Source organism: Pyrus communis, chromosome 11 (assembly GCF_041283825.1).
Source record: "Pyrus communis isolate YQ-2024b chromosome 11, ASM4128382v1, whole genome shotgun sequence".
In the NCBI taxonomy this organism is placed as follows: Eukaryota; Viridiplantae; Streptophyta; class Magnoliopsida; order Rosales; family Rosaceae; genus Pyrus; species Pyrus communis.
In genome coordinates this window covers 31282013-31302500 of record NC_142575.1, presented here as the reverse complement: position 1 = coordinate 31302500, position 20488 = coordinate 31282013, and the positions used below count along the sequence as shown (strand labels likewise).

Sequence of the window (20488 nt, the reverse complement as noted above, 5' to 3'; positions counted from 1 at the left end):
CTCAAAATCTGATTGATTCTCACTGTAAATATTGGAGCTTTGAGCAAAAGAGCCCAACAATGTAGGATTATTGTTGTTAATCTTCTCCCCCACCAAAATCCCCATTAAAAGCATCCCCTAAATCAAAATAATTCCCCCATGAATTATAACCACAAGCATTATCGAGATCGCTGCGACCATCACTCCCAACTTCAGAAGAAAATCCGACATTATCAACACTAACGATACGATTCTCGTCGTGATAATTATATCCGGAAAGTGGCAACCTTGGACAGGCTGGTCCAGAATCTACTGAGAAATTTGGAGTGGTGGCCATAACATTGTTGAAATTATAAGGCTGAATAGCTTTGTCCCCAAGTAAGATTGAACCATCTCATCCGCAGTTTGTATACGGCTCTTCATAAACCCAGTTATACACCACCACGAATCCCTATGCAACTCACCCAGCTGCCCTAAATCCTCATCATCGCACATTGCAAAACCCTTCTCGCCACGATCTTCAAAACCCTCAAAACCCTTCTCGCCGCAATCATCAAAACCTTCGAAATCCTTCATTTGTCCTTCCATCTTACCCTTCTTTTTTCCCTTCATCTTATTTATCTGAAATCCTGACCTCCGATCCACGCATTCGTGATAACTTTGCTTTCTTATCAGCTTCTTTGAACTGCATCATGATGGCTCGAGCCTCGCGCTCGTCTTCCGGCCAGAGCCCTAAATTACCTTCGATATCATAAGAAACAATGCAAACCTTCGCATCGATCTCCTCGAGCTCCTCAGCTTTCTTATGCAGCGTCTGGTGCCTTTTGTGGCACAGCGAACTGATTTCGCAGGGTTGTTTGCGCTTCCGGTTCTCCTTCTGTCCCGCCATTGACTTCGCCGGCAATGGAACGAGGAGAAAGTGATCGAAAACCGAGGAAAACAGAGAACAGAGAGATTTAAATTTGAGGAGCTGAATAGTTGAAGAGCTTGTTGAAAAAAAACAAGGAAGGTTATGGTAAATATATAGATTGATAGGGTTCCTAGTGAACTTTTGAAAATCTCTGTAAATCTTCCTCATGCGAAAAGTAAAAAAAAAAATTGATTTTTCTCCTAATCTCAGTGGGTGTCATTTCACTGACTGAAGCAAATTAATTAAGTTTGTTCTTATGGTGCGGATGTTAATTTGGTATAAGAAAACAAGGGAATAAATATTAGTTTTTGAACTCCATTGCAGGAAAAAAAATTTCTGTGCGCCCGTAATATGACTGAGTACATCAAATGTCATAATAAATGTTAAGAATTTTTTTTCAAGCATCCAACCATTTGTATTATGACATTATGTTTATCGAACTATATTTTTGACAAACTAAAAAAATCTCACCCATTGCAGCAAGAGATGAGTAGTTAATTTAACTAATCGGATTCGTAGAATCCAAACCCAAAGTATCAACACTTGGACATGGATCCTCTCTAGATCCATGTGTCCTAATCCACCAAGTCACATTATCTTGACCATTGAAATTTGATCCAACGGTTACAAACAGGGGTCCACTTTAAAAGTTATAATAACTTTAGTCATTTGATCAAATTTCAATGACCTGGATGATGTGACTTGGTGGATTATAAGACCAATGGATCCGGAGAGGATTCATGTCCTCAACACTTGCCCTTTATATTTTGTCGCATTCGTTTCTCTTATTAATTGAGCGTGCTGGTTTCCCCTTTTTATTTGTTTTCTTTTACTTGAAAATTTTCTTATATTGCTCTATTGAAAAAAAATTTATGATCATTTTGGTTCCTATATCTAGTTAATCCATTTGTTAAAATGAAATCATGTTTGTTTAAATATTTTGGTTGAAGTCCTTAGAATCATTATAACTCCTGCATTTGTGGATTCAGTATCTCACAAATCATGACATTTAAAAAAATTCAAATAAAAGTAAATAATATTTTGAAAATATAATAATTAATTAGATAATATTTTCTTCACATATTTTTTGCAAAACAATTAATTTACCCATGCAATTATTAATATTTTTTTTAGAAAAAAACTATTGATATATTTTAGAACAAAAAAAAATACATGTAATTAGTATGAGTATATTCAGCACAAAAATAAATATCGGCACAAATTAAATTAATACATATTAAAACTTAAAATTATGGAGTACAAATAAAAAATAAATAAATAAATATGGGCACAAAAAAATCGAAATGGGTACTAATTAAAACTAAAATGAATATTGGTACAAATAAAAAAAAAATAGCTACAAACTAAAAATAGAAATATAAAAGAATATGTTTAGAAGAGTGATTAAATAAGTTTTTAATTTTAAAATTGAAATAGGTTGACATATAAATTATTTAATATTCAAGTAATGATGTGAAAAAAAGTCGAATGACCTGAATAAAAAATGAAAAAAAAAAAAAGATTTTAATTAATGAGAAAGAAAAATGAGGGATGAGAACCTAATTTGGATTCTTTTCTTTTTTTTTTCTTTAAACATATCAATAATATAACCTCACAATGTGCTAGCAATGTTAATTTAGTTTGAATTCACCTTTAACAATAATCGAATCACTAGACTATAATATTAAGTGGTAATTGGTACATACATTAATTAATGAAAACTTTACCAAGATTTTGAACCCCAATTACACTAACTATCAAACGCTTTTGTATTTTTTGGTACAACGATATATTTTACACTATAAGGAGGAGGAAGTTTGGCTAAGCCACACAATGGGCAGCCTAATTTGATATCGAATTCGCCATCCACGAGATTCGAACCTAAGACCTCTCACTTACAAGTAAAGAAAAATATCACTAAATCATAGTACTGAATGACATTTTTTTCTTTCTAAAGTACTATAGTCATCAACATAGCAAATACAACTAGAATATGACGCATTTATGTGGGTCTAGATAGAACTTTTTCCAAGATTTCAACCCGAAGAAAAGAAAAATGAATTTCATGCACCAAACTACAGATTATGACTCGTTTGTCCAATAAAAAACTACAGATTATGACTATCCTCTAATAACAAATCACTAATAAAATCGGATGGTTCCTCAAATCCACCGTCAATCCATGCCGGGCAAGTCTACGAGTAACCCCATTAATTAGCCTGGCGTTTAACTAACATGTTGGAGCTTCACCGGAAAAACTGAATTGAGAATGAACTGGTATCATTTGAGAATTGGAGGACCAAACCAATCTGAGGAAAGTCCTCTCCCTCCTGAGCTTTTGCCCCAAAAAGCCACCATGTCTAGCTAGCTTCCAAACCTTCAATCTTTGAAGCACAAGCCCCCCAAGAAATTCCCCTTCCATCTCGAAGCAACTCATGCATAAGGAAAAAAAGGGATTTAGGAAAAAACAACATATTTTTCCAACAATTCACCAACATCTTCGCGGTTTTCAACTCCATCGGGACTCTCGTTGCTGTTGGAATTATCAAACAATTCCGTCAAGTAATCAGCAATAACGTTGTCCATCAATGCCTCAAAGCTTGGCGACGATGAGTCCGCAGTAGCAGCATCAACCCCGTCAAAACTAACGTTGCTAAAGATGTCGTCAGCCATGAAATCGATGTTGTGGGACAGAAACTTATCAATACCATCGTCAGCGGCGGCTTCAACGATTGGATCCATCACTTTAGGAGCAGGTTGTTCTTCTTCCAAACCCTCACGCAACTCCGGCAGAAACTCTTCGAGATTAAACATTATTTCAAAATCCACGCTGTCGTTCTCAAAACCCTCAAAACCCTTGCTGGATTCCCTCGTCTTCTTGAACGATGTTCTTTGATACGGCTTCAAAGAAGTTTCGGGTCGACTGTTTTTCTGCTCCTCGTTCTCCCTGCTTGGAACTGACTTCACCATTGTCGTCGAATACTTCTTCTTCCGCAACGTGCACAACAAAGAACACACAAAGACGTGAGTCTCAAGTAACAGAAAGACTTGCCAAGTTTTGCCAAAAGCACAAAACAGGTAGCTCGTTTAGGAATATATATATGGGGATCGGTTCCTAGTGCTAATAGGATGTGGTTTTAGGGAAGGAAAAGCGATTCTAATTTACGGACGGTCGTTTTACTGAAAGTTAAAAAAATAATAATAATAATAATTAAGTGGCCGAATTCCACTATTTCAATTAATATATTGGGTTTTATTTGTAATTTCATTTCTATGGTTTTCCTAGGTAGAGATCAAGAAGCAGGTGAAAAAAAAAAAAAACTCAATACTGCTGCGGTGGTTCAAGAGGGAAAGTTTGCAGGTGAAAAAGGGCGAGGAAGAGAGAGGGCTGGTGGTGGTACTTGCTGTCGTTCTCTCTTTTTGACAGCTGAAGAGCTCAATATCAGATACTTACACGTATGCCCATTGGGCATTATCATCTTTCCACTGTAGAGGACATAAAAAAATAGAGGAGAGAAATATTAAAATTGGGGCAAAAAAACGTAAAATTATGTTGCTTAGGATCTTTCTAGAAAGGAAAAGGTCTTGACTAGTTTGGAAAAAAAAAATATTCAAAAGTACTGCAACACTTGTCCATTTGTTTTACAAATTCTATTGGTGGTTGAGTTTCCGTCTATTCTAGTAAAGGTATAAAATATTGTACCTGTTTAGTACTTATTTGGAAGTGTTTTTAAAATAGTTAAAATATATTTTTTATGAAAATATAATTTGAAATTAATATTTAGTAAAAATGCACGCGAATCGTGAAAAAACATTTGAAAACACTTGAAAGCACTTTTAATATTTTTGGAACGGGTAATGCTAGAAAGACTAAATTTGCAAATTAAATAATGTGTCACTAATAAGAAATAAGTACATTAATTAACACTTAAATAATAATACAATCATTAACTTTTATGTCATTTAGTTTACAAAATTTTGTCTTCAAATGTAGGCTCCCTAACATTACCCTTTTGGAATACAAAAATATATTCTCTAAAAATCTTTTAATCATTTTAAAAGCACTTCTAAATAAGTGGACAATTACTGCAATATTATTGGTCCCTTTTGGACAAAAATTAGGGTTGGCTAGTGAAAACCCAAGCCTTTTTGGAGACATTTGACCCCCAAAATAATGTCTATCGAATACGCCTAATAAACATTACACCCATTAATCAGAAACGAGTAATCGATAGAATAAAAATTGATTGATAAACACATTGCTAATGTACATTGTACACTATGGATCTATAACAACAGAAACCATGATGCTTTTGCTAATCATGGTTACAAATTAATTATGCGATGGGATGGCAAAAACATAAACCACATGATCAGGTGGCTGATGAAATTACGGTTCAACCGAATCTGCATTCCCCTTTCTTGTGACTTTTGTTTGGTGGTATGTTTATTTGGCACCCAAATCACCGGCGCCGGGAAGACGATGTGTGCTCGTGCGCCTTAATGTCGTTGCGTATTCGGTCAGCGTACATGGGTAGCCGGACAATCTCCTCAATCTCCTTCAACAGCACTTGCTCCGTAATATTATCGTTTATGCTTCGCATTACCTGTTTGGGATGAGAACACAGTTTCACCAGTCCTATACAAAAACTAATTTCAAGAGAAAAAAGAACAAAACAAAACATAGCAACAGGATATTAGTACCTTCTTATAGGTATTGAACTCATTCGGGGTTGATTTGTCCGGCCTAGTCCGCATACACACCCATACATTTCGCTCGGCATCCCACGCACACTCTACAATCTTCCCCGAACAAAAAGCAGGGTCCAATTCATCTGCAAGTTGAATTTGGAACACCAAGGTATTAGATCCAAGCTAATCTGACAACTAGAGAGCTACTGAAGTGTGGAATTATGATTGTCGAGAATGCAGAATCCTGCAGTTTACTACAAACCACCCGACATTTGGAGCTGGAACTAAAACGTCATCCATCGCGCATGTCTAATCTTTACAATTACGTTAAACAAAACCGGATGGTAAATATAAAAGAAATAGAGAAGTGTGAAAAATTCGACCTTTAAAAACAACCCTATAACCTCCCATTAGCTTCTTCTTTCCGCGCTCATTCAGAAAAAGTAGCTCACGGCCATCAACTCCTAACTGTCAACACAAAACTCGTTTTAGCTTATTGTCTGCAAGTTCATACAGATGAGAGTGAAAGAGAAAACCGTAACCTGCAAGGCTGCAACTGAGAAACTAAATTAAAATAAGACAAGGTGCAGTTTGAAAGAAAAAAGTCATCGTATAACCTCAAAGAGAAAATCAACTGAATTCATTTCAGGAAACTTCCACTTCAAAAGACCTTCATGCGTTCGGGGTACATATGCATCGTCCCAGCCCTGAAAAAGACGGATCATCAACAAATTGTTCTCTAGAATCTAGTGATATCTCATCATAGGAGAATCAATTTTTGAATTGAAACACTTATGACGTAAAGCAGAACGAACAAATTACTTCACAGGAGCACAAATCAGCTCAGCTAGTCCCAAACAGTAACCAAAAGGTTATTGTAAGAAAACAAAACAGGCAATTCAGTATCAAACACAATTCTGCTTTTCTAAATTTACCAAATTACTCGTTTCCTTTGTTCCTCATCCACATATAATCACATAACTTCTTTTTATAACACGACATAACCACAAAATCACCCCTCAATCACCTGGAATATCAGACCGTCTGATGCATGTGAAAGCCCAGGAATGAATTTCCTCAAAAGCTTGGTAACCGTAGACAGCAACCAAAAACCTTTCCTCCTCACCTGATGAACATCTATAACAAAGTAAATCACCAATCTTAACAGAATATGCACAATTAAAAACGTCTGGTGTAATCTCTAATTGTTTGTATACATACACTGAACAGTTCAAAGTCATATCTGTAATAAGGCTCTACACTCTTGGAAAGAGTATCACGTTCCATATTTCGAGGCTCGATCACTTCTTTTTCAAGCATCTTCCACCGTTCATGGAATTGCAGCTGGACCATTTTTGGTTACAAACTTATCAGTATATTGAAGTATCCTTATAATGAAATTCATTAAAAAAGAAAATCTTAACTTAAAGCAGACACATTTTGTAACAAACCAAAAAATTTACGTAAAGCCTAATGGGATTGGAAAATAAACAGAAAAGGGGAGTTCAATGCAGGATAAACAATCTAAACGAAAAAAAGTGGGAGGGGGCCCTTTCAAGACAGATTCCTACAGGATTATCATATATCTAACCTCTACGAGAGAGACTTGGTTGATTGGAAAATAGACAGAAAAGGGGAGTTCAATGCAGGAGACTCCCATAAATGCAGGGAGTAGAAAATAAACAATCCAAACGAAAATGCAGGAGACTCCCACAGCATTATCATATATCTAACCTCTACAAGAGAGACTTGGTTGATTGCAATGACGTCATAAATGAGGTATCTTCGGTCTTGCTTTTGAGTGTTTGGGTCAGTGTCAATTATCATCTCTCCATCAAGTAAAGTGAAGTTGTGGGTCTTCTCAGGTATAACCTTATGAAGAACAATTACAAAAATGGTAGGGAGCCAATTACAGATAACTGCAAATGATACTAGACGTGTTCCATGTATCAAAACTGCAAGCACATACACACCTTATTTGAGAATTTGCAGGGGAACCGCATCTGGACCCGTCGGAAAAAAAATTTCCTATCAATCAAATAACAGCCGTCCCACGTAATTAGCATCATATAACGTGTTCCATCGGCTTTCCACGTGGCATAGTAATAGCGCTGTCGTAATAGTTGTTGGTTGTCCCTACAGAGTACAAAGTGATATTAAAACCTTGGAAATGGAGGCAAGATCAACGTAAAGTACTGAATTTAGTGTTGAATGAACCATAAAACAAGTAGGTTTAAAATGATACCGTGCCTTTAATACTTAACGCAATTAGTCTCCAGCCTGAACCAACTAAAAAGTAAAATCTGGAAACCCATATCGCGCAGATATTATTCACTACAAAACCATAACACATGCTATACCTGTTTAATCTATAGACTGCATTGCAAACAGGTTAGCAAAGTTAAGTGCCGAAAAATTAGTAGAACTGAATTTATAAGCAAAACGGAAATTAGCCAAGAAAATCAGCTGTCCATTAATAAGAACATATTTTTAATGATAACTTCATTCGCCTAAAATTGGTACTGAACTTCCTAATTACAAACTGAAAATATCCACGTTAATACATTTTCAATTATAACCTTCATCCGTCCAGTTAAATTACGTACTGAAATGAAAATACCACCTTCAGTTTATAATGCTAAAAGCAAAAGAGTCAAAACCACTAGAAGTACAGAACTATCATTGATGCAGCTATTGTAGGAACAAACCTGTTGAGCGAAACAGGATGCGACCCAGGAAATTGTAAATTTCCTTTACCCTGAAAACACAGCCAGAAATAAATTCATCAGAATATAATGACAGCAACATCATGAAGAAGGTGAAGCAATAAAATGTTCATGTTTCATCTTAATATACAAATCATAACACAAGGAACTAGACTTGAGTGCCTACCCTTTTCTCCATCTTGAGTAAATCATAAACAGCTTCTTGCATCGATTTTTGCTGGTTATAAGGTATTCGTTCACCCAAAACATCATCAATCGTCATTGCTTCATTTCTCGCATGATACCCCTAATACATTAAAAAAATAAATAAAATAATAATAATAAATAAACCAAAAATCCACTTTCAGTCACAATCAGCAAAAGTGGCAGGTGCAATTTGTTTTCCGGGCAAAGAACTTAGAAGTGTTTAACTGCAACTGGTTCTTTAAGGGGTACTATTATTGGCACTCCAAAAATCTCATTGTGCACTCCTCATAAGTGTATTTTTCTTTCTAAATATAGATAGATTGGACTGCCAATAGCAGCACCGATGTTTCACTTCATTACTAACAAAACCACTCAGAAGAATCATAAACAACTAAAAAGACAGCCAACAACAACGTAATGCTTCCTGTTCCTGACAATTAAGTGTGTGTATTAAACCATAAAAAATCTACGTAGGCTTCCCTTCTAATTACATTATCCTAAAGTATTTAGAAAAAGGAAAAATCATTGCCAAATTTATTTGTCATGTATCACTACAATTCCCTAAGCTTAAGCCATTTTGCATTACCAAGCAAATGCAGTCTCAATTCATGCAGACACATACACAACTACTAGTGTATTATTATTGCCTGTACCGCAGTTTGAATTTCATCATCAAAAAATATCACAACCGCGGTTTCTAACAAATAATCTGCATATAAGTTAAACAATACATACATTGTCCTGATGCATCACAGCTTCTGCTTTTTCATCAAGATGGGAAACTCTCTTCCACTCAGGAGTTTGAGGGCAAACAACTGATTCCGGCTTTCTTTCTTGATAAAACTTGTACAGTTCATCAATATAGTCCTGTTTGTATATCCCTGGAGGACGTGCCCTGGCAAATGTATCTATTGCCTGCAGAATTGTCAGTCCAGAAAGATGTAATGAAAATTTCTTGTATCATAGCATACATTCAATCAGAACAAAAGTAACTACCACACAACCAAGTACTTACCTGGGTAACTGAAATTGATTCGTTGCGTACAAGAAAATGAACAATCATGAAGCCTGTGCGGTTATGCCCATGCGTACAGTGAACAAGTATATACCTCATTGGGTCTGTTCTATGGGAGAAAAATTGCGATACCTATGCGAACAAAAAAATCACAAAATCAGACATATTCCTTCTTGACTTTCAATTGGGGGTCCCATGAAATCGTAAAACTAGTGCAGGCAGCTCACCTCATAAAGAAATTTATCTACAGCTGCATTATCGGGTGCGGAATCCCTTCCTCTGCATTGTATCTGGCGCAAACAAATTTGAGGACATAAGTAAAGAAGTAAACTTACCTCACTAACTAGGACCAGAAAACACAAATACACTTGCCTTAACATGCTGAATGCCTTCTTTTGTCCAATCCGAAAGGGGATAGTAACGAGTAGTGTTCGTTAAATCAATCACTAAACCGAGCTGGAAACGTAAAAATCAATCAGCATAACAACTTCATACAAGATAAAGTACAGTACTTTACGAAAAAAAGGAATATAATTACTTCTCTTCCTAGCAGTCTTTGCTGATGAATGACTTGCTTTGGAGTGTATGTTTCACCAGCAATATGGTCATTGAAAGACTCACCAAGAGGTACTTTTGATGGAATTATACAGCTTATTTCACCACCATTTGCAGGGCAACCAACCCAACCTACACCGCGACCGAAAACCCGAAAACCCAATTAACTACTAATACCACATGATTAATCCATGATTACCAATCACAGTAATCCAATCACTAGTCAGTTTTAGCATTGCCTACCTTCAGGGAGCATGTGTTGATCAAAAGCTTGATGATGATTTCTGTTCTGAAACCCAGAATCCTGATATGGGTTTTTTCTCTTGAATCCCAATTTTCTTTCTTCTCCATCCTAATTAAAAATCAAGCACAACCCAACAAATGAACCAATTAACAAATCGAAATGATGTGATTACACAATTAAATCCCAATTTTCGTTTTTTGTATTCAATTTTTTCCCCACTTTTTAGGATTGGGATTTTGAAGATAGAGCATAATTAAAGAGTGATGTTGATCTGTGTGTGTTACCATTTGACTAGGGTTTCTTCAATCTGCTGAATCGATGGGACTCAGACAGTAATCAGGGTTTTGGGTTTGGATGGATCAGACTGACTTGAGAGAGAAGTTGAGAGAGATGGAAACAGGGGAGAGAGAGAGAGAGAGAGAGAGAGAGAGAGAGCCAACAATTTAAACGGTTACAATGAAACGATGCGTTTATAAAGCTTGAGGAACCGCCACTACTTTGCACCAATTTGTGTTCATACTTCTGGTTTTTTTGGAAGACCACACTACTTTAATGATTTAAAAAATAAAATATCATCGATCGAATTGTACTAGAAGTAAAACATTGATAAGATAATTAACATACTCTACTACTAGTGAAATGGATAGATGGCCTCACGAATTATCTATGTGACGTAACGTATGATAAAAAATACGTATGAATAATAGTGACGCATTATTCACGTCACGTCACATAGATGACTCGTTAGACCATCCATCCATTTCACTAATAGTAGAGTATGTTAATTAATGTTTTACTTCTGGTACAACATTGATCAATTTTTCAGATTGAGTTGCCAAAATGATTAGTTAAATCAATTTCATTTGTACCAGAAGTAAAACATTGATAAGATAATTAGAGCACTCCCACCGTTGGGTTTGGCTTGGGGGACAGGGTCCAAAACAAGGGCCCGAGGGCCCGAGGGCCGGTGGCGTCGCTCCAGCGTGGGCTAGCCCGATGGAAGGGGGAGGCCCGAGCTCCGGGCCCGTGAGGGATTGCCAGCCCGAGAGCCCGAGGTGGGCGTGACGTTAGGCTGACGCCAGGGTGGCGTCAACGCAATATTTTATTTTTTTGTGTCAGGCGCGTGCACCCCACCCGCGCATGGGGGCGCGTCGCCGACACAAAAATCAGAAAAAAAAAAAAAAAAAAAAAAAAAAAAAAAAAAAAAAAGTGTCAATTACCGTTGGGAAGCCACGTGGCTTCCCACGGTGCGTTAGATCTTAACGGTCACTTAATGTGGACCGTTTGATCTCAACGGTAAAAAAAAAAAAAAATTAAGTCAGATTTAATATCCACCGTTCGATCTTAGATCAACGGTGGATATTAAAATGCTTTATAAATAAAAAAATAAAAGAAAAAATAATTTTAAAAATCTGAAAAGTTACTGTCGTGACACGTGGCACAATCTGGAGTGTTGGAATTTAAATTTTTTTATATCCAACCGCAGAGATTAATTAATTGAATAAAAATTTAAAAAAATTTGTAAAAAATTCAAAAAAATTCAAAAAAAAAATCGGAAAAAAAAATTGTAAAAAAATTGTTTTTACTTTTCTATAAATACCTTCTCATTATCATCTACCTTACACAACAATTTCATATTTTCTCAACTACTTTCAATCACATTCCTTTCTTTGTCTCAAAGTTTGAATCCTTTTTTTTTCAACAAAATGACCACTGGTGCAGGTACGAATTGGTCGCTTATTAAAGATGTTGCGTTGTGTACTAGCTGGGTTGAAGTTACTCATAGTTCGCTTACAGGTAATGAGATGCAGTTGCGAGAAATGTGGAGTCTTATTCATACCAATTTTCTTGAGAAAATTGGTGGGAAAAGAACCAAAGAATCGATGTCCAGTCGTTGGAAATTACTTAGCCAATCGTTTAGTACGTGGAGAGACGCCTTGGCACAAGCTAGTAGTAATATTCGAAGTGGGAAAATTACTCGGATCAGGTAACAATATATTATTTATTTGATACCCAAATTTACATTATAATTATTTGTTTGTATTATTTATTTGTTACCTACATAATTTATTATTTATTGTTTGTATTATTTATTTGTTACGTACAAAATTTATTATTTATTGTGTGTATTATTTATTTGTTACCGTCAAAATTTATTATTTATTGTTTGTATTATTTATTTGTTATTTATTATTTATTATTTGTATTATTTATTTGTTACCTACATAATTTATTATTTATTGTTTGTATTATTTATTTGTTACCTACATAATTTATTATTTATTGTTTGTATTATTTATTTGTTACCGACTTACATTATAATTATGTTGTTTGTATTATTTATTTGTTACTTATTTTCATTATAATTATTTATTTGCATTATTTATTTGTTACTTATTTTTATTGTGTAGGAACTTCAAGCACAAGCTTGGTACGCTGCCAAAACCAAAAGCAAAAATAAATCATTCAACCGGTGGGAATGTTGGAATATTGTCAAAGATTGTCCTAAATTTAGAGTTGTGCCAGTCGGTCCAGAAGTGCACATGAACAACACCCCTCTACACTCTACACCCGATCATGTTCATGAAGATGATGCAGAAGAAGTGCCCGAAACGCCCCTCCCTGAACAAGCGTTGGGTTCGACCCGTTATCCAATTAGGCCTGAAGGTAAGAAGGCTTCAAAGAGAAAAGGGGGTGCTTCCAAGAATGATTATGCAAAGTTCATGGAAGAACTTACTCGCCAAGGTGAATTGACTTTGGCGAGGGAAATGGCAAAAGATGAGGCTGATAAGGCTAGAGAGGCAGCAAAAACAGCAGCTGTTGAGAGAGAATTTTATGCTAATGAGAGAGAAAGAGAGCTATTTAGGTAAGAAAGGGAACATGTTAGAGAAGAAAGACGGGCTCAACAAGATCGTGAGATTATGAACATGTCTTTAGAAGGGAAGTCTCCAAATTCTAAATATTTTTGGAAGTCAGAGAAAGCGGACGTGGTGTGAAGGAGGCGTGCAAGAGAAACGATAGCAAGCCAAGGTGGTTCTAGCACCACAAGAGAAGATCATCCTAGCACCACAAATTGGTTAAGTGATGATGAATATAGTACTTTTTGTAATCGGAGCCCATAATTTTCCAATCACTTTGGGTTGTAATGTATTATTTATGTTGTTTCCAATTTCTTGAATATTTATTCAAATTAATTTGGTAAGTTATTTATACTAAGAATTACCCTCTGCCTCCTTGCTTTATGCCAATTGTGATTTATTATTGTTTAAGCCCACTCTAATATTTTCTTTTATTGAAAAAAAAAAGTGATTTTCTTCTTATAATACATATACTAAGAATTACATAAACATAAACATAAAAAAAATTACATATACTAAGAATTACATAAACATAAACATAAAAAAATTACATATACTAAGAATTACATAAATATAAACATAAAAAAAAATTACATAAACATAAACATAAACATAAACATAAACATAAACATACTAAAAATTACATAAAAAACGACGTCTAAAGTACGTATCAGGGAATGCACTATTAGGAACAAAATAATCATTCAAGAGTTCCATACCTCGTCGTTGCCTGCTTCTATCAAGGTTTCCGGAACGGCTGGGCCTGCAGATCTGAGCCGCAACTTGGATGACTCGACGGGAATGTGAGGCTCTGCCTTTTCTTACTTTGTCATCTCTCATTTGACGCTCCTCATCCTCATCCCTCTCATTTCTTACCCCCTGGTGATTGAACATTGTTTCTGATTCGTTAAACAATTATTCCTCTTCCTGATTGAATTCCCACATCATCCTTGAGGAAGAAGAATAAGACATTGAAAGAAAGAAACAGAAACTATGAATAATGATACAGATTTTTGTGAATAAGGAAGCAGAAACTATGAATAATGATAGAGATCTTGAGAATTTTGGTGTGAGATTTGTGAGGATGGATGGTGTATTATATAGAGGATTCAGAAAGGATTAGGTTGTGCATAATGCCACGTGGCATGCCGTCATTCGTTAAAAATCTGATGGAAATCTATCCTCAAAGATTGTGAACAGATTATGACACGTGGCATACCGTCATTCGTTAAAAATCTGATGGAAATCTATCCTAAAAGATTTTGAACAGATTATGACACGTGGCGCGACGTGATTGGTTAATAATCTTATCAGAAATCCATCACCAATAATTGTATTATTTTGTATTATTTAATAATACTTCGGATAATGACACGTGGCGCAACGAGAACGATTAAAAATCTTATCCGATATTACAATTAAAATTATTTTGTATTATTTTATAAATAAAAAAAATACTAATATTTTATTGTCTATTGCCAGGGCTATTGAAGTGTAACGGTGGAGATGCAAATTCTATTGTCAGGGCTACTTACTGTTCATTAAGGGCAATTACTGTTCATTAGGTGGATTGAATAGTGCATTGCCAGGGGGGAGGACTCTAACGCTGGAATTGCTCTTAACATACTCTACTACTAGTAAAATGGATAGATGGCCTCATGAATCATTTATGTGACATGACGTGAATAATACGTCACTCTTATTCATGTACAGTTTTTATCATAAATAGTGTCTAAAATTGACTTAACTCATCATTTTGACAAGTCAATCTCAAAGTCAATCAATGCTGTCCCATAAAAGAGTGAAAGTGTATTTGCACCAAATTTAAAAAATATTAAAAAAAATACTTACATACATTTAATACAATCATATCTTAATAATAATTTCATTAAATACATGTATATTCACATGAATTATATATAAACGAGAAAAAAAAAAAACAATTTTTGAGTTATTCATGTTTTGGGCTTGAATTTCATGAGTCAACTTAACAATAATGGGTCCACATAAGCCCATCTTGCTGGCCGGTCCAGTAGTTAGACGGTATCTTACAAAGCACACCGTATCGTGTGCAGTAAAACTTAAAAGACCTTTGCCCCGATTTCGAGCCCTAAAGTTAAATCTTCCTGTGCGGCACACATACAGATCCCCCTCTCACTCTCCCGCTTCGTTTGTTTGGTTGAAGAAGCTTCGAAGCCCTAGCTGTCATTTCTCTCTCTCTCTCTCGCTCGCCACAATGAAGCTCGTCAGGTTCGTCTTCCTCCTAAAACCCTAATTCCTCCTCTTCCTCAGTTAACTGCGCAGTTGATTTTGTACTGATATGCCTTTTTTTTTTCTTTTTTTTTTTTGGGGGAAATTTTGCCAGGTTTTTGATGAAGTTGAACAACGAGACAGTGTCGATCGAGCTCAAAAACGGCACCGTTGTGAACGGAACCATCACGGGTACTTCTCGTTTCCTCGCTGTACTCTCTTTCTTTCTAGTTTGTTGAATTAGGTGAGGTTTTTGGATAATAGGGTTTTTGTTTGGTTTGGATTTTGATTTTCTTGTTTGTAGAAGAAGTGGGTCTTGTTTAGGTTTAATTTCTGTTTCGTATCAGTTATACTGCGCACGAAGACTTCGATTTTTATAGTGAAATATGGAATGCATAATTTTTTTATTTATTTTTCTCCTTGTGGAGCATCTCCAGTGAACGAAGCTGGGAGCTTTGTTCCCTCTGGAGATTTCTAGAAATATGGTTTTGCTCATCCGGTGCTACCATTTCGTATAAATGGACCATGTGGAAGCATTGCTCAAACATTGAGTCGGTGTGAGTTTAAAGTATACCAGGGATGCAATTAAGTCTATTTTTGTTGAGTTGGTAATGTCTTATTCAGTAATTGTAGTTTTTCTGCCTGAATGATTTTCTTACTTGGTATTATGAAGTAGTTGTAGCACACAAAATTGACAGGTTTCCACAATTGATTATTATAGTATATATGTTCATTTTCCGGGCATCTATATCATTGTAATTTCTGATGGATAGAATTCCTGGGGAATTCTTGTCCTTTATGCTGAGAACAAACATATGTCAAAATCTGTTGTGTACTACAACATGCTTCTATTTTCCTTTTAAAGTTGCTGGCTCAGAGAGTCCGGAGACTCAAGGCTTAGAAGTGTGCTCAGCATTGGATTCCTGAGAGTTGGGATGTAGTTTTGCTTTATCTCTAAACTATGGATGCCATTTTCAGCATGTAATCTGCACGAGCACCATGATTACTTCTGTTTATTGCATGATAATCAATTCCTTATCTCAGCAGAAGCTTCAGAATATCCGCACAACATTTGAGTTTAAAATGTGGACTGGCAAGAATATGCTTTTAAGGTTGATGCTCACGTTACAGACACTGAAAGCTTATTATGGCTTTTCAAACATTAGACAATGTTTGTAATGAAAAGTATGACCATTTCTTTACATGCGTAGTATAAATAGATCGGCGAAACAGCTATGGTTGTGTTATTAGTCACCAAAGGAGATCACTGTGTAGTGAATAATATCATCCAGTAAAGGTTGAAGAAGCTTCAGCTTTCTGCAACTGGACTGCCTTGTAGAGATAAATTTAGAGTTTTTAACTTAAACTTCGTAAATAGATTGTAATCTTGATTTGGATGCACACTTCCACATGGGTTGTTTTCAACTACTTAACAGGGACGAAAAAGTAGCTATTCTGATTGGTAACTTTGCTTATTGTTACAGGTGTGGATATCAGTATGAATACTCATTTGAAGACGGTGAAACTTACACTCAAGGGGAAGAACCCAGTGACTCTGGATCATCTCAGCGTGAGGGGTAACAACATTCGATACTATATCCTTCCTGACAGCCTGAATCTCGAGACTTTGCTGGTTGAAGAGACACCTAGGGTCAAGCCCAAGAAGCCAACTGCAGGTACTGCAAACTTTTGTTTGTCATAAAAACTTTCGAAATGTATTCATTCCTCTGCTATCACGCTTGAACTTGCCATTAATCATGTAAATATATTTCCTCTGTTTATTTTCAATTACAGGGAGGCCTATGGGACGGGGACGTGGCCGTGGACGTGGTCGCGGACGTGGCCGTGGGCGTTAATTTTTGTGGCACCTGGTTATGTAGACACAACCTCTGTAGGAAGGAACTTGTCATTGTGATCTTGTTGCGGTACGGTACTTTAATTTGTTGTCTATGCCGAGTGAATTCTTTAAGTTTTGTTAAGAAGCTGATCAAATATGCTTTTGACATCTCATATCTAGTTCTTCATTTTCAATTTGGGTGTCGACTGTCGAGGCATTGTGTGAAGTTGATGAATGTTTTACTGAGATTTGATAGTATATGAATATAAAATGTTGGCTTAGCTGTGCTGTTTTTGCGTGGATTAAAATTCGTAACGAATCCTGATAGTGTAAAAACTGCTGTTAATTTTGTTATGATTGGGTTTGACTGTAGAATCTCGGATGACCAACGAAGTGTTTTTAACTACTTGAGTTACAAGTTCTTAAGCGGACTACTCAAAATCCATTTGTATTCTGAAAATAGTTGGCTATTTATATGCAATGACTCGGAGTATGTTTGGAAGTACATTTAAAACAATTAAATGTATTTTTAGATCGCCAGAAGTGGTTTTTGCCATGTGTGACAAAAAGTTCTAATCCTAAAACACTTCTTTGAGTAAGCACTTAATTAAGTATTTGACCAGTGAGCACTTGCTTTTTTATGCAAAATTTCAAAGTGCTTCTAATAGAAGGGCTTTTCCTGATAGTGATTCTGAGCAGAAGTATATTTTCAAGAAGCAATTCCAAAATGAACCGAAAGTGTTTTACAAAATGGCTAGTAGTGTTCTCTAGATTTGGCTTTTCTTTATAAATACTAGCATATGGGTACACACAAAGTGTGTGAGAAATTTTTTTTTTTTTTTTTTTTTTTTTTGTTTTTATGTTTTTGAAATAGGAGAGAGGAAGAGAGTGATACAGAATGTGAGAGAGAAGTTTTTTTTTTTTTTATTTTTTATAATTAAAGATATGTTAGGATTACATGTAAGTGAGACTTTGAAGAAAAAAACAGCAAAATTTGGTTGTGTGAAATTACAATTCTGCCCCATATTTCTTATTCTTGTTGTGTTTTAATTAGAGGGTTAAACTCGTAATTTTATAAGATTTTGATTGATAATGAATGTTTTATTAATTAATAGAGATATAAGCAATTTGTTAGTGACTAAACCTAATAGTTCCTCCCTAGCACAAGCACTAAGTAAGCAAGCTCTCTCTCCCTGTAGTCGACCAAGTAAATTACCTTCTTGTTCAGGCATGTTTTCGACTGTTTTTATAGAAGTGTTTTTTGAAGCCTGTGCTTCTGTGTAAAACTCTCCTGATTCTGACAATTTGGTCAAACGCATTTAGAAGCACCTAAAAATTAGAAAGCACTTATACTCCATAAGCAATCCAAACAAGCCCTTATAAATAAAGAAGGAGTAACTCGACATCGTATTCCTATCCTGGTTTACTGATCCACTTGTCACCAAACACGGGGCCTTAACCCCAAAATCCAAACAAACCGTGTATGTGTATAAATATATATATATATATATCAATATTCCGAGGCACCTGCAACGAGACCCGAGAGATCAACGCCACAAATATTTCAAATTCGTCAAAACTTTTCAACAGAAGAAAAAGAAACCGGGGATGGGAAAAGCGTCGGGAGCGAAGCAAGCGGCGGTGGTGTTCGGAGCCCTAGCCGTCGGGTGGCTGGCCATAGAGCTCGCCTTCAAGCCCTTCCTCGACAAAGCCCGCTCCGCCATGAACAAGTCCGACCCGGCCCGCGATCCCGACGAAGACGATGCCGTCAAGGCTGCCGAGGCCACCGTTAATGCTGCCCAGGCCACCGTTGAAGCTGCCCAGGCCACCGTTAAAGCTGCAGAGATCGCCGTCGACGATGCCTCAGCACCTCTGTAAGGTAGCAGACTCGAACACTACTACTACTAGTACAGTCTACACCGAATCGATAGGCAATAACGATGGGGGTTTTGGAATATTACGATCTCATATTAATCAAATTTTAAGAGCTTTGTTACTATTTACTGTGTGAATTCGAACATTGTTGGAATTTTAGAATCGAAGGAATTACTGGCTTTTGAATTTTTCTTTCTGTTTAATCACTATTAATTAGTGCTTGTTAATTATAATTAGATTCTAAATTTTAGATTTTAGGGTTTTGGATTTGGTTGCTGTAATTGCAATTTTTACTGAACGAGGAGTCGGGGGCGACTTTTCGTGGAAGAGAAGTAGATTGTTCTAGAAACCCATGGTTTTACAGAAATCCCTGGGTTGTTTGGACTCAGTTGACTTGGGTATATGTTTGGGCCCTCTGATGATGGGTTTGTTGTACTGAGGCCCATGTCTCGTCACACTATCCCTAAAGCCCATAAGAACCTGGAGCCCGCCACTTATGTTTTGTGCGAGTTGGGAAGGGGACTCGAACACGGACATTTCCATATATCTTTTAGACCCTTTCTAACCGAATCGGCAATTTTTTGTCTCTTTTTAGATTATAACCTTGCAATTTAATCAACAGATCATATTTATATATCATCTTCAACTGAATAAGTAAAACATAATTCTTTAATAATTTATTAATTTTAAATTTATTTTTCAAATTGATTAATTAATTTAATTAAACTACGAATAATTATTCGGAGCTAAAAAGGGGGGTTAATTGCTCGACAGTCCCAAAGTACATGACAAAAACTCGACCCTGGTCGTCGGATCTGTCCAATTCCTTGTAGCTGCAGCTGTGGGGCCCATAAAATGGGTTGGGTACCAGGCCAACTTCGGCCAACCCGATAGCCCTTAGGCAAAGTTTTAGCCTGGTGGGTTTCATTAATTTTTAGCCCAGTTTTCGGTTGGAGATGAATTTTGTTCAAATCAGGTTATATTTTGACCTTATAGCCCTTTAGCCCTCTCCATTAGAGATGACTTTAGTCACTTGGGTTATGAGTTTGTCGAACAAAACCAATTATTTTCACGACATTTACTTTCACTATTTAGGTGTTGAAATTTATTGTCTAAAAGTTATGTTTGAGTTACTAAATTTATTGTAGATAAGAAATTGATCATAAAAATTGGCTTTGGCCCAGACTTATGATCTAATTCCTATTTGACAACTCAACTTCTGAACCCTCTAATCTTTTAAAACGTGTCAATTCCTCTTCTCCCTTCCACCTCTCATCAGTTGTTAAAGTGGTTGAATTTTCAGTTGTTTCTATTGGCAATGCCATTCGGAATGACGAGAATAACCCTTATTTTTAGGATAG

The 20488-nt window shown here is 36.1% G+C and overlaps 3 protein-coding genes across 3 annotated transcripts; 2 read left to right on the top strand and 1 right to left on the bottom strand.

Moving 5' to 3' along the window:
* Positions 1–5117: 5117 nt before the first annotated feature.
* LOC137742718 (uncharacterized) lies at positions 5118–10751 on the bottom strand. The gene is made up of 17 exons (XM_068482656.2): positions 10592–10751; positions 10307–10415; positions 10047–10195; positions 9881–9964; positions 9736–9798; positions 9509–9640; positions 9229–9408; positions 8474–8593; positions 8290–8339; positions 7555–7717; positions 7316–7453; positions 6803–6925; positions 6609–6707; positions 6199–6288; positions 5965–6049; positions 5594–5724; positions 5118–5496 (listed from the first exon to the last, which is right to left on the bottom strand). The coding sequence occupies exons 1-17, from the start codon at positions 10592–10594 to the stop codon at positions 5353–5355; spliced, it is 1863 nt and encodes a 620-aa protein (XP_068338757.2). The 5' UTR covers positions 10595–10751; the 3' UTR covers positions 5118–5352.
* A 4510-nt stretch (positions 10752–15261) lies between these two features.
* On the top strand, positions 15262–17533 carry LOC137742370 (small nuclear ribonucleoprotein SmD1a). Its single transcript, XM_068482224.2, has 4 exons — positions 15262–15415; positions 15531–15607; positions 16900–17091; positions 17210–17533. Exons 1-4 carry the CDS (start codon positions 15402–15404, stop codon positions 17269–17271), a joined length of 345 nt encoding a protein of 114 aa, XP_068338325.1. The 5' UTR covers positions 15262–15401; the 3' UTR covers positions 17272–17533.
* A 1226-nt stretch (positions 17534–18759) lies between these two features.
* Positions 18760–19315, top strand: LOC137743700 (outer envelope membrane protein 7-like). Its single transcript, XM_068483632.2, has one exon. It carries the CDS (start codon positions 18861–18863, stop codon positions 19128–19130), a length of 270 nt encoding a protein of 89 aa, XP_068339733.2. The 5' UTR covers positions 18760–18860; the 3' UTR covers positions 19131–19315.
* The last annotated feature ends 1173 nt before the right edge of the window (positions 19316–20488 follow it).